At 38.1% G+C, this 15,126-nt stretch overlaps 1 protein-coding gene across 19 annotated transcripts in view; it reads left to right on the top strand.

Moving 5' to 3' along the window:
- Positions 1 to 15,126, top strand: part of kcnma1a (potassium large conductance calcium-activated channel, subfamily M, alpha member 1a) — a 131,708-nt gene that overhangs the window by 43,943 nt on the left and 72,639 nt on the right. For all 19 annotated transcript variants that reach the window (XM_067519289.1, XM_067519309.1, XM_067519158.1 and 16 more), the window contains exon 3: positions 12,010 to 12,071. In XM_067519289.1, coding sequence (XP_067375390.1) covers positions 12,010 to 12,071 — 62 coding nt within the window. The remainder of the gene's footprint in view (positions 1 to 12,009; positions 12,072 to 15,126) is intronic.

The following is a 15,126-nucleotide window of genomic DNA, read 5'->3' as shown; positions in this document are numbered from 1 at the left end:
GTCAGTGCTGCTCAGCAATCAATCAAACCAGTAGACTTATCATCAGAGGAAATGTGAGAGGTGGAACTGATGGACACAGAGTTTGGTTCAGTATCTCCTAAGAAAGAGTTACTGACTTGACCTCTTTTGCTTTGTTTTTTTGCTGTTTTAATGATGAAATGATGAAATTAATAACAATACATTGGCCAGTTTACTGCTTACTTTTGTTTAAAGATATAGATATAGTTCTTTATACAGCATGTAAATTATGTTGGAAATGGGCTTTGTGAAACAGAAAATCCTTTTTTCTTTTGTGCTTGAATTAGCCATTTTTTTTCAGGATACTATTAATTATCTACTAAATTAATAACTGTATGAATAAAATGGAATTAATAACATATACCCCTAAAGGCTAAGAAACAGAACCAATGAGCAAATTAGCCCTATGTTTCTCTCCTCTGCCATATCGCTGAACTACAAAAAGCACCCGGTAAGTAGTGCTGAAATGAAATTCAAAATATGTTGGCTTCGTATTCAGTTTTGCACTAAATGAGAAAATTCAGCTCTTCCCTGTCATCCCTTTTTTTTTTTTTTGGTGAAAGCAACTGCCTATGTGTTTACTGTGACACTTTCATTTCTCCTGCTGACAGGTCAAAGTAACAAAGATGTGTTAAGGTCACTCATGGCAGAATCCAGGCATCCACCCACATTATTGACTGAGCTGGACAGCGAGGCTTGATCTGATGTGGCAGAGAGCAAACAGAAAAGGGATACACTTTACACATCCCCTGCCAACAAGCACAGAATACTAATACAAGTTCTCCTTTTCTGTGGATCCTAGTCTCATCTTTCACTTTGCTGCGAGCGGGCATTCCACCTTATCAGGACCCACCACCTTGTTTAGCAAGCAAAAGTGTGCTTTGACGCGCATGATAAACTTCTCATTAACCTTCAGGAAATTAAACGAAACCTTGATTTAATTAGATGAAGATCATGTCACTGTTGTGTCTCCTCTGAGATGAATCCTATGCGCCTGTGGGGGAAACTCACAAGAAAGGAAATAGAAACAAACGTTGTGATGCAGTTACAGTATATTGCTGCACATTCTGTTTGATTCATTTACTTAATTTGGAAAGAAACTTTTAATTTTATATTTGGCAGGGTTTGGCTGTTCCTCTTGCAGCAAAAAGCAGTATGACATTTTTTTGGAAAAGGATAAAAGCTTCTGCTGAATTGTGCAATATCCATCAGACAAAGTAATTGCTCTGCTTGCATTGTAATAAAATTGGCGTTGGTGTGACAAAGTTTTGATATTATTAACAATGACAGGGATGATTTATGCTTTGGTTAAAGACACATAATGGGATTGTGAGGCATTAACCAGCGCCTGGACAACAGAGTAGTGACCTGAATACATTTAATCTGCAGACTAGATGGAATTTAAGCATCTTTTTAGTATTCATGCCACAAAAATTCCTTTCTCTTTAATTTTCTTACTGTAGATAGAGTGGTGATTTCTCATTGTGCTGATGAGAAATTGTACTAGTTATGTAAACGTCAAGCTGGTTCATTGGTTGATACATGGCACAATTACATCCCTCGCAATTTGTAAGATAAATAAATCAATGAAAAATGTGCATAAATGTTTACAAATGCATTTACAAATCCAAATAAATACAACTCTCCTGGAGAAATCCTACCTTCAATGTTAAGTTCTTTTCACACTGATTTTATGATGTGTTGACTCATCTCTATCATCATCATTAAAGCTGTAGTTTGTGCTGTTTTTTTAATGGTCCTGCAAAAGAGGTGTTTCTGTTATTTATATTAGGCACATTAATGGCCCATAAACTACATATTTGATCAACATACTTTCCAAAACTATTGTAAATCTTTAAATTATCATCTTTACAAAGGGAGAAAAAAAAAATATATATATATATATACACATATACACACACACACACACACACACACACACACACATATATATATATATATATATATATATATATATATATACACACACATATATAATTTTTTTTTTTTTTTTTTATTTTTCACAGGCCCTAGCCCAATTTTGTTTTCTTGCTTGATGCAGGCTAAAATTTTAACTCTTTGGATGCAGGGTTAAGTCTTTCCATGACCACAGGGTATATCTTTTGACATGGTTGATGAAGAAATGAGAAGCTACTCATTACATCAGTTAATGCTGAATAACTTGTCACGAGCTGAGACTTATTAATCACTGCAGTGATAAATTCAGGTAGTGACTAGCCAAAGTGTGTTTTAGTGACGGTTAAGTTTGTGATCAAACGGCAGTAAAAAAACAACCCCAGTCAGTGTCATATTGTCAGAATGAAAGAATTCCCTGAATGTCTGAGGAGAAGTCTTATGGGAGTTCAAGTATTTTCTTTTTATGGAAGCTTAATGGGATACAGAGAGCAAAGGAATAGAGGATATTTAGATAGGATTCAATCTCAGCCCAGCAGGGGTGCATGAATTACCAGAAGTATGGGCCATGTTCAGTTATATTGTTACTATATATTTTACTGAAGTATATTCATCATTTAAATATAGTAGCAATTATCTTAAATACTGTCTATTATCACGAACTCTATATTTTACTTATAGTGCTGACATATTTTTGCTCCAATACATGTAGGTCAACATTATGTAATTTGTAATTTATATCCTCCACTTTACACTAGAAAAGAAAGCACTGCAAAAAATTAATATGCAAATGTATATACTCTATGACCTAATTTGGCAAGTAGTTAATTGCTTAAAAAATGAGAAATACTGCTAGTAACTAGAACCGAGGGAGCTTAGTGGGGAGTACTTGCTTAATGAAAATGAAAACCCTGTATAATTTACTTTAGAAGTAAATGTGCTCAGCTTGAAGATGATTAAGAAATTGTGTCCTGCTCTTGTCATGATTTTTTGATGATGTGTGAGTAAGGCACATCAAGTTGGCTAGTTTTTTTAAATCCTGTAATATGTTCATTAAAACTGCTTACCTAACAGCTTCTCACCACGTTGATGAATGTTCTGAAAATGGTGGATTAATGGACAGACTCCTCCAACTAATGAGTATTTCTGCATGCATTTGTGTAAATTACTTTCATAGAAAGGCTGGAATACTGTGCATGAATGACACTGGGCAAAATGGGTCAATGGACTCTGGTTCAGCAAGTCTGAATTATTTATGACCGGCCTGAGTAAAACACATGTTATTTTCAAGTTTACCTGATAGGACAGTCACAATATACCTTATATAAAAAAAAAAAAACATGCTTTTTCATAATAGATTTTCCTTGAGCCATATCAATAATGGGGCCTAGGGGCGTGGTGCTGTCATTAGCATGCCTTTCTTTTAGGCATGAGACTCTGGAAGTTATACTGAAACTTTATGGGGGATGATACCCTGAGGTTTAGGGACAAGTTTGTGAACCTATGATATCCAGCAGAAAAAAACAGACTTTAGCCACAGTTTCTCGGTCTGTGTCACAGAGAGCCTCCACTGAATGCCCTTGTTAAATCTTTAAAACATGGCTAATTTGCCACAGAGTTAGCATTGCTGCAACAGCTGAACCGTCACATTTCACTAAAAATAATGTTGCCCTCTAGCTACTGAGTAGTACACATGCACAATGGACATCACGATAACTAAGTGCAGCGTCAGCAGGTTTCTCTTAAGTCCTTTTAGGAAATTCTGCAGACGTACTGCGGTTTTCAAAAGGAACCATTCATAAGCTGATGTGGTTAATGCTGGCCAGGGAATGGATGATTAAACTGAAGAAATGTCCCCTCTAATGTTAGTGGCTCTTGGCAGGCTGGTCACACGCAACATCTCATCATCTCTGCGCTGCCATGGTTCCATTAGAGGTCCTCAATTGTATGTCATGGACAAATGCACACATATAAGATTTAACACATGGAAAGGTTGAAGACAAGTGATATGTGTACGCTCACACACAAAGAGGTGAAGACACATGCACAGGCGCATACACACTGTGGCATTTAAAGTCTTGCTGTGTCCTTACAGAACATGCTCTAATATACTCCATTCCTCCACCCCTCTTTCTCTTCAGCTGCTCTCCCTTTTGCTCTCATTCTGTCTGTGCCACAAGCATTTCTCTGCCACCTCCTGAAGCTCCTCATGTCCCATGAGGTGGGGGTGGGGCTGTCTCTCTAATAGTCTCTCATCCCTCCATCTCCTGTCATTGTCACCTCCATCCTTTTATCTCCTTGCTCTTTCTCTCCTGTTTTCTCCATTTGGTATTCTTTGCGAACATTCAAGGTCATGGTCACACTGTTCTCTTGGGGAAACTGTTATTAGGCACTTGGATGCTTTAGAGGAAAGAGGGGTGATCTTCCATTTTAGTATGTAAAGCATACCAAACATCTATCTTACGTAATTTAGTCCCTGTTCGGAAGATTTAATTCGGCAGTGACACATCTCTCATAGAGTACAAGTAGCAGGAAAATCTTTTCATGAATTAATGATGCCACAGAGAAACTTTCAGAGGAAATTTTTCAGACAGGTTGTCCTGTCCATCTGTAACGGATCCCCACAGGCCTCCTCTTCATCTATCACTGACAGATGCTCATTTTAGGAGCTGTCATCCTGTCAGACCTAAGAGGCTTTCCTTCATACCGACCCCCTCCCCATCCTCTGCTGTGTCAATCAACTTTTCTATTGCCTAGGTACAACAATATGTTGGCATCTGTCTCATAAAGGCCTCAGGGGTTAAATGGAGCCACATTCAAGGGTGTAGCATCAGTGGTCACAATTTGATATATGAGATTGCGTTTCATTTCAGACATCTAGTCGGGGGCCCATTAGTTTGTCTATATTCATTTCTTGGAGATATGAAAGATGCACTGTATGCTGTCTGAACAGTATACCTGCATATAAGTGTATAATTGTAAATTATATTGTTACATCCGGGCAGCACAGCTAAAAGTCTGTGGTTTGAATATACCTGCCAACTCTGGCCTTTCTGTGCAGAATTTGCATCTTCTCCCCATGCTTGCTGAGGTTTCCTCCAGGTACTCCATTTCCTCCCACAGTCCAAACATGTGCATGTTACGTTAATTGGTGTCTCTAAATTGCTTGTAGGTCTGAATGTGACTGTGAATTGTTGTCTGTCTGTGTTGGCCCAGAGATATACTGGTGACCTGTCCAGGGTGTACCCTGCCTCTCACCGAATGACAGCTGTGAAAGGCTCCAGGCCCTGCGATACTGAGCAGAATAAGTGGTTAATGATAATGTTAATTCCCAGAGCTAGCAACTCACAACTATGCATATCAGTCATGCATTTGCTCTCCAGTCTGTTGTCAAGGTCAACTCCTGAAGTTTGCAAGCATCTGTTTGGTCTTGGCTACATTCAAGATCAGGTTGTTATTCTCAAACCAGTCTGTAAAACTGTCCACCAGGCGGATGCCTCCTCAGCACCTTTGACACACCCCCTCCATTGCAAAGCCATATGAGAACCTTTGGAGGCGGAAGGACTCAGAGGTGTACGGAGTAAAGAGGTAAAGCATCCCCTGTGGTGCTTCCATGTTTATGACCCATGGCTCATACATACGTTTTTGTGTCAGGTAGTCAGTAGTTCAGAACCTTATCTATGGGTCTGCCTACATCTTCCGGAGGTTTTCTCTCAGCGGGACATCCTCTGTTCACCTGGTCTGCTTTCTAGAGACAAGTCACTGTATGACCTTGGACAGCATCACAAAATGTGGAAGCGGTCAGGCAGGAGAATACATTAGCTGAAAAGAAAAAGAGAGGACTGCGTTGCAGTGTGCATCATTTAGCTATCATTTAGCATCACTTAGCATTTAGCTATGATAAACCGCAACCAGCCTATAAAATAGATAACATACATTAAAACTCAATTACCTGTTTTTCATACTAATAGACAGATGAAATGCATCCCATCATCTGGACTTGTCTTCCATTAGACCACTACTGTATTAGTGGTGAAGACTAGTTAGTGTTATACATATCTCTATTTCCTCTTTAGGCTTTTCTACCACACCTCGCTGTTAGCTTTACCAAAACTGTGACTTGATTGACTATGGATCTGCAGTGGATTTGGATGGGACAAAACAACTCTGACACACACCAGTGCAGGGCTTTCGCAGGCATCATCTTATATTCTGGCTGCTTTATTCTGTGCTCATCTCATAATATATGAATTGTGTATTTGAAGTGTGGGTATAATTGGACCTGCTCAGCCCTGTTCTGTCAACAGCAACACCAACATTTTTCACTCTGCTAGACTGTTTTATAATTAATTATAATTATAATTAATTGGGTGTGTGCATTTGTAAATAAAGTGACAAATTGTATTCCTTTCTCTGGAAAGTCTGTATGAAACCTATGAACAGACTAAGCCTCTGTGTGTAATAATCAAACTGGACTGTTTTAGGTTACAGTTGTCTCGGAAAAAAAAAAAAGCTTTCACACATCTCTAAAGCTGTTTTTTGTCTCAAAAAAGTTCTTCTATTTGAATCCAGGCTCTGGATTCATAAATATATTTAGGAAAAAAACTTTTGTCATGCTATTCAACATTTTGTCATACTATCAGTTCTCTGTCATGTCTGTCTTTTATTAGGAAACAACATTGACTCTGAAAAGTGGGTAATTCTTGTTCGACTGGGAAGAATGAAGTACCCCTCTGGTATGAACTTGTAGGCTTGTGATGCATTTGTTCAGTCACACAATAAGAGTAAGTAGACTAGGCTAAGTAATATAGTGTGTGACGGGAATACTGAGAGTGTTTTTCTTACAGAATGTCAGATCAGAAATACACCCGTATAGCTATCTACAGCTGAGCTCATGAAAGTTTTTAATAGCGGTTTTATTTGTTGACATCCCCCAGTGAGTACTCACGAGCTCACCTCGTGCAATGACATGTGATTCTGTTTCCTTTTGTGTCTAAATCTGGATTGATGCTCGACCCACGTCTGATCGCATAGGAGTATTTGTTATGAAAGCAAACACTCGGATGGATGCAAATGTTTGCTCTGTGTGGCAAACATTGTGACATTTGGTGAATGAGGCGAAGCTATAGAGTTATCTATCTTCTATTTCATTGACATGAATTTTTCAGAGAAAATGTGCTGTATATGAAAATGTGTTGAATATGACAATCCTTGTCCTCATCTGCTTTAAAGGACATACTCTGCAGTGTTGCTTGTGAACAATGTGGAATTTCTTTATTTCTTCATAAATGTGAACTCAAATGAAGGAAGTTAATAAAAAGGACAAAACAGAAACTAAACTAAACAGAAATTATCCAATTTTATATATATTATATTTTTTACACATACCACACATTTTTGTATGTGATATGTGTAAAGTATGCAAACCTCTAGGAACCTCCAGAATTATCAGTTCATTTGAAAGTGAGTCAAGTCTTTAAATCAATAGGACAGTGGGAGGCCCTGTCTTAATAAAGGCAAATCTAGGTCTCTGCTTTTAAAGTTAAACTTACTGTCTACAATTCGGTCAGGGCTATTTGAATAAACCAGAGAGCTATTGGAAGAATTTGGCAATGGTCAAACTTTATCCTATCTGTGAAACATGGTTACAATATCATGATTTGGGTCTGCTTTGCTGCCTCTGGACCAGAACAGCTTGCCATCATGGAAGGAAATATGAATTCTGAGCTTTACAAAAAAAACTGTATATGTGAATTTTTCTTTAGTTGGGGACCCTTCGAAATCTTGATAGCAGAAGCATCACTTGAACATTTTGGAGCTCATCTATCTGGGTAACTTAGGGGCCCAGGACGGATCAATGAACAAGCTTATCCTGATGCCAAACATACTGACTGCCATTTCTGACTTACCATTGAGGATGCCCAGTAAACCTTCAGTAACCATTGGGATTCTTAGAAAGTATTTATTTCAGAATGAAAAGAGTTCAGATTTATTTTCTTATTTCTCACTTAAGGATATTTGTTTTCCTGCCTTTGATATCACGCTCTAGAAGCTCTGTAAAAATAGCATGTAAATCAGGCCACAAATGAGCTGCCTTATCAGCCCCAGGCTTTGGATTTGTTGACATCTTTGAGTGAGTGGGCTTTTTTATTTTGTAAATTAACTAAAATGGCTCCAGATTAAAACTTCCTACTTTCTTTATGTTCTGAGCTAAGGCCTTTTGGAATTGGTATATAAACAGTGGGGCCCCTGAGGCAACTTTTTTAATGATAGAAGTTCTTGTTTACACAGAAAGTAGGTAAGAGAAGTCCTTTACTTAAAAAGTTAATTGTTGCCCTAAATCCATAAAAACATATGTTCAAAAAGATGTTTGATAATGGTCATGCTTTTAGTCAGGTGACCTTTAGTGCCATAGTAACAATAATAATCAGTTTGTTAAGATTTGGAAATGTGATGCATTTAAAAGAAACCAGCTGTATCGCATAGTTTATTGACTTATTTATCGTCTACATCTTTCCCCCATTCACCACTGCTCCAGATAGACAAGACTCATAATTATTGCTATCCTTAGAGGTCTTAGTGGAATTTACCAAAACCAAGACAGCATCATGGGTTAGTACTGTATATATAAAGGATCTTAAATTATTTGTCCATACAATTTGCATAATTACAGTGTGCTGTACATTTATATTGAGATATTAGGTTACCTATTCCATACAAGATTTAGTTTGTGTCAAACACCACTACTCAGATGTGTATAGAGAGATGTCTGTCCTTAGCTATCTCTTTACCTACTGTAAAACAGAGAAAGATAAAACTCCATTTTGATTACTTGTAGAGGAGATGAGGGTGTTTAAGACACTGCTCGCCTGACCTAGGTCGTTGGCCTTGATGTGAGGTGAATATTCTGTACTGTAAGATGTCCGCCCACGTCACCTGTCGGTGATACTCTGCTCTCTCCCTGTCACAGGGTGCACTTAAGGGACAGAGGATGTCATTAGACAGTAAGAAGTCGTTTGTAATTTTTGGCACAGTTGTAGGGCACTTGCACAGGCAAGCAATGAAGAGTAGGCCTGTGGAAGTGCCCTATAACAGAGTTTAGACTGCCAAACAAACCGACAGCGTTACATGTAGTGTAAGCCAGTGTTGGTATGTTATTACAATTCTGACAGAGTCATGTTGGAGTCGCCGCTCATAGCCTTCTTGCAGTGTTGGAACATGAAACCCACACAAAGAACCCCCCCCTCCCCATTTCAAACAAACGCACACACACACACTGTGTGTCTACCCTGTTTTACACTTCCAGCTTCAGGATGCCAGTTAAGGTGAACCTCGGAAAACATTTGACAGATTTAGCTTAGCACTTTAAATATAGAAAGGGATACACTAATGAAAACCTACAACACAGACATGTCCCAATGTTGCTCCTCATGACATGATGCTGGCGTACTCCGGTTTCCTGCTAACAAATGTGACTCACTCATTCCATCTCATCGCATGTGAATCATGAAATTCGCATATTATCAGCCCCATAAAGCAATTTAAAGCCATTACACACGCAGGGCCAGCTATACTTAGCAAATCCTCTCCCGCTGCAGAGTTTCTTTTTTTTTTTTTCTCACTTTCTTTGTAGGCGGTGGGAATGCCCCTCTGCCATCAACACTCTTATCGGTTTCCCCTGACTATTATTACATCAATTCTGGTTTGCAGTGGTAGTTGCTCCTTTGGATTTTTTTTTTTTTTTTGGTAGATTGTGAGTTTGAGGTGGACAGCCAGCCTTTGTAGATATTATGTTGGGGGATGGGGTGGAGGAGACTTTCACAACTGAGTAACTGGGTCATTTTAGGATGGCAACGCTTCTTATCTGCACAGGGTGTGTCACTGTTCAAATTTCTCAACAGCCAGCCACTGTTAGTCATAACCTGTTCTCTGCCCCTTTCTCTTGTCCTTTCTTTAAGTAAATGCATTTATATGTTCTGTTTACATATGTGCAAATGTAAATGTATTTATGCATTAACAATGACCATCTAATGGAGGGCTGAGTAAGTAAACTTTTACAGAGAAAGATGCTTTTTTTCTGCAGTCAAATTTCCTTAGATATGCTGATGTACACTTACTGTAACTTGTAAAATCTGGTTGTGGTCAAAAGTAGTTTCTGATTTCTCAACGTCATTAATAGAGTACTCCAGCATTTTAACAATGCAACACTAAAAACACTGTCAGACCCAACAAACAGCTTTATTTTAAAGAAAGAATATGCCACAGATACATATTTCTTTATTGTCTACAATGCAACATTAGACACTGACAATTCAGTTACAGATTAAAGTGTTTTATAATAGTAGGAATTTATGTAGCCTGTAACCAGCAAGCCTTAAATATACAGTAAATAATGGGCTACAAAGGACTGGTGACCTCACTTATTTCTAACCCCACAACCCAAGATTTTATTTTTTTTTTTCAAACTTACAATCTTCAGACTCAGCTTTGAGTGCCATTAAAGGCTTTATTACAACTTATTTCACAATTGCTATTACACTCTGATGGAGAAAACTATGTGGTTATCCTTTAACATTCAAGTGCTCTTGTGAGTTGCTGTTCACAATGGCTTGTTCCTCAGTCATTTGCAGAGAACAGGTCACTGTGTGAATCAGATAATGCCCTCCAATCAACTACTTCTTTACATAATCAGACCAGAGCCTTTCATTCAAAAAGGGTGATGTTATTGATGTGTTTCCCCTTGAGCCTTCTCCCCGTCTTCTTTGTGTGGAGCATTGATATCTTTGGCTTGTAAGGTTATTCCAGCCCCAAACAACTGTGGCTTTGACATTCTCCTCCATTCAATTGGGAAACCATGAAAAATTCAAGGGTGCAGGGGTGTTTACTTAATACCTGTGGCACAATGCATGGGCCTAAAGGATCATCACATGGAAGTAATCAAGCTCCCATCATCAACAATGAATAGCACAATCAGCAGGGATAGGGGGCTCCTATTGTGAGGTGGCTGAATGGGAGAAAGGATCGCAAGGGAGGAGCTTTTGTGCATTGCTACATTGATCAGCTGTTGTGAATATGATGAATATAATGGTGGTGATGTAAACTACATTTGCAAATAGAGCTTGCTGTGGGATTTGTTTGTGGCATATGCTGTTGTTTTTTATGTTAAGATGTGGAACAAAAGGAAATCGACATTTACCCTTGACTAATGTCCAAACAGATGTTTTATATGAAAGATCTCTTTGTAGTTTACTTAAATGTGGTGCTGTATTATATTATAATATTTAGTGAAACATTTACCATATCTGCTTCTGCAGTTTTTTTTAATGTTGCTAATTTGCTAATGCTTAAATCTTAAACCTTAAACAATAAAACATAACCACATTGCTTGTGTAGTTTTCTGAAAACATATAGCATTGATAGCCTGATCTGCTTTAAATTAATTCTAAATTAATTTAGAAAGTTTAATAATTACACTCCTTTGGTTGGTTGTTTTCTAATTATTACACACTTTTGTTTTCTTATTCTTAAGATTAAATATCTTGTTTACTATAGATGTTGGAATCTGATACTTATCTTACCTATACCCTATTAGTCATACATGTAGCCACTAGAACATACAAAGCACAGTCTTGTCTAATCTCTCCCAATGCAAGCACTGACTAAGTGTGTTAGTAGATCTGGAAGATTTTACTTGATAACTGTGGTTCTCTTTAAGCACTTACTCTCAGCAAACATTGTTGTTGCTCTTCTGTAAATTTGAGCTCACACTGTTGGTCCTTTCTTTGCTTCCTATGATTGTGCTGGCTAGACTTTGTGCTGCCGTTATTAAATAGGCTGCATTTTCTGAAGGGTGGGCATTTATTATTCAGTGTATGCTTTTAGAAAATGTCCACTATTATGCAAAGTACAGGAGGCAAAGCATTTAATTACAAATGATGCAACTGGTGTTGCCTATTGTGTCCAACCCTCTTGAATACACCACTGTGTTTACCATAGAGCATGTTGACAAGCAGAGCTTAAAGTCTTTTGTTGCTGTGTATATGAAATTAATTTGTACTTTTCTCATTCTCTCCCTAGGTGGTGTTAGTCTTTGCGCTCAGCATTGGGGCCCTTGGAATATACTTTATAGACTCTTCAGAGTAAGTATAAATTTTATGACTTGCATTTTGAAATCAACTGAAATGTCACACAGGCTTTGATGCTCCTGATAAAAAAAATAGAAGAATTTTGCATGTTTTTTGTTACATGCATTTACTTTGACCTACATACATTATCTGAATGATAGCTGCACGTGTCCTTACTCATCTCCACACACTGCAACCTCTGAAATGCAAATGCACATTTTCACACCCCCACAAGCAGTGATGCACACAGTACATACACATACACACCCTCACATCTGAGGATTTGTCAATGGGAGGCCTGTCAGTTTCCATGGAAACAGAGAAAGGCAGATACTGTATGTGTTAGGGAGCTTGTTCTATGTGTGAGTAAATGTGCGTATTATCCGTATCCCTATTTGGCAGTCACCCAGAGACAGATTGCAGCCCTGGCATCTCTTCGATAACCGCTGCAGCTTCTTTTACACTATCCAGACACAAACTGGAATTATTTGAAATCCCGTATTTCGGTTAGAGGTAATGACTCATTAGCTATAGCAGCGAGTGCCATGGTGAAGCCATAGTGGTAAGATGCTACATCATCAGGTAAAGTTAAACAGCTGCTAACTGGTCATTTCACCCTGTTTAATTTGATTTGCTATCATAAAGGAATCAGTACAGTAATAATATTCAAGTCTTTATTCTCTATCTAAACCAATTTAACATTTTGGATGAAATATAAATAAATACATATTTTCTTCCATAAGTCACGTTATGCTATCAGATAATTATTTTTCCATTCACTGACCCTGTCTGCTTTTCAGTTTCTCTCTTTAATAGTGTTGTCACCATTGTTTTCACACGCAGCAACAATTTTCCAAAGCAGCAAAACACAACCGTCAAATTATCTAAGTTTTCCAGGCCAAGTCTATAAGGTACTCATTGCTTCACTAAGGCAATTCTGCAACTCCTGACTCCACTTAGCTTCTGTAGTGGATGGTTCTCCTCATTATTCTGCTACGGAGTGCCCTGATTTTAAATTAAAGCAAAAAAGGCCAATTAATTTTTTTCCTATTACAGTATGTTGAAGTTCTACATCTGCCTCTGGTAATGAAATATACAAAAATGTGTCACTATGCCCTGCACTGTGTGCCTTTGGCTTTTTTTTTTAATTTAGGAAAATAAAGCCTGAGATTTTTTTCTGCAGTGCTTACAGTTATGGAATGTTGATTGCAAAGACCCATGACCTATTGAGACATGATACTGTATGGTACTTTTTCATCATATTTGTTTCTCTGCAGGCTGTTGTGCAGCATGTTATCTTTAAGTAATGGCTCGTTTCCTGCTGTTTGTTTTTACTTTAAAACAATATCTGTGAACTGTGAAATTATGCCCCTCAGGATGCTGGGAGTCAAAAACAGGGGGAGACATGTAAAATTCTCAAAACAAGTAAATCTAAACCGCTTTCAAACTTGTATGTTTTTAATGTTAGCTGCAGTGGGAAATTATTCTTGGCATGGATCCACTGAACCATTCATACCTCAGGATAAAAACCTTTACTTCCTCCTCCACATCTCTGTCTCTTACATCACTCCTCCTTTGTTTTCCATTGTGCCTCCAGCAGTTCTTTTACAAAAAAGGGGTGTCAAGAAACAAATCCTGTTCTTACTAAAGGAAAAATCTCCTGTAATATTCAGATCAGAACTAAAGATGAAAAGCAGTTTTTTAAATTACTACCTCTATTTCACTCTACCACATCCATTTTATTGTACATACATGTTACTCTGTATTGTGCTGTTCACCTTCAGCTGTTCCTTGTTTTATTCTTTGAAATGTTAACAATTTGTAAAAAGATATATTCAGGCTTATCTTGTTGATCTTGTTTTGCCTGGAATTCATATAGACGTAATAAAGAAGATTGTGAATTACTTATTCATTGGAAGGACAGGGTTACCTACCAGACATTTAGACCTGTCGTTTTACTGTGTACCAGTTGCCACTGGCGGTCAATAAAATAAGCAAAATAAACCTGAAGTGCAAAAGGGAAAATAACTACTGTAAATGACTTTTTTCTGTGACGGTTTAGTTTTTCTTACAAGATGTGGAAATAATAGAGTAAGTCACAGAGCACTTTGAGTGTACATGTATTCCTATGTCAGTCGGCTTCCCAGAGGCATTGCCCTGATCTCTCTGTGCTCCCATTAAACTCAGGCCTTCTCTATCCTCATCATTGTGATTTGCTGGAGCCTGTCACTTGAGTGTGCACATCCTCTCAGGGGGACTACTGATTAACATGGAACAGGTTCATTGGACTCTGGGGGTTTTGATATCCTACACAGGGAAAGGCTTGTTTCCTAGTCATACTTTCACTACATCCATAGTAACATCTCTTAACGTTGATAACAAGTCACTTCCACACTAGCTGTCACAAGGAAACTACTGTACAGTGTCTGATTTTGCATTTTTAAAGATAATTCAGTTAAACATTTGCACAAGAACACTAATAATTGACTAATATGCCCTTCATCTGATTAGCCTGTCTGTGCATACATTCCTAATGCAGTAGGGCATACATGACTCCACAAAAATCCTCCACAGATGAACCTTTTATTGCCTGAAAATGTTAATGATTGACCAAATTGATGAGTGCAAATTTATAGGTCACCCTTTTATAAGTAGCAATTACTCGACCAAATGTTAAGCGTCTTAACGGTACAGACTGGTGAAGTATTCTAGCTCAGTGTTTATTTTCCTCCTTCTTTTCCAAGCTGCTTTTTTGCCATTTGGATGAAGTCAATATCATTCTGAAATTGTGGGTGAAAAGGCAACAGTAATAGGAAGGATTATGGTGTATGGAGTCCCTGTGGTAACAGCAAAAATAGAAATGTGATGCAATGAGGGAGGCTGGAGCAACATGATGGGCTTTTACATGTATTACAGTGAAGCAAGGTAGCCCCTTAGGGCATGGTCACACACACATTCAGACTCTGAGGAAAATCCTGAATGCACCTTTCTGGTTGATCCCACTATTATGCTAGGGACTGTGTTTTTTTTATTGGCTTTCTGAAAGTAGGGTTCTCCTACCAGGACCTCC

This window comes from Channa argus, chromosome 1 (genome assembly GCF_033026475.1).
Source record: "Channa argus isolate prfri chromosome 1, Channa argus male v1.0, whole genome shotgun sequence".
In the NCBI taxonomy this organism is placed as follows: domain Eukaryota; kingdom Metazoa; phylum Chordata; class Actinopteri; order Anabantiformes; family Channidae; genus Channa; species Channa argus.
This window is presented reverse-complemented; position numbering and strand designations above follow the sequence as displayed.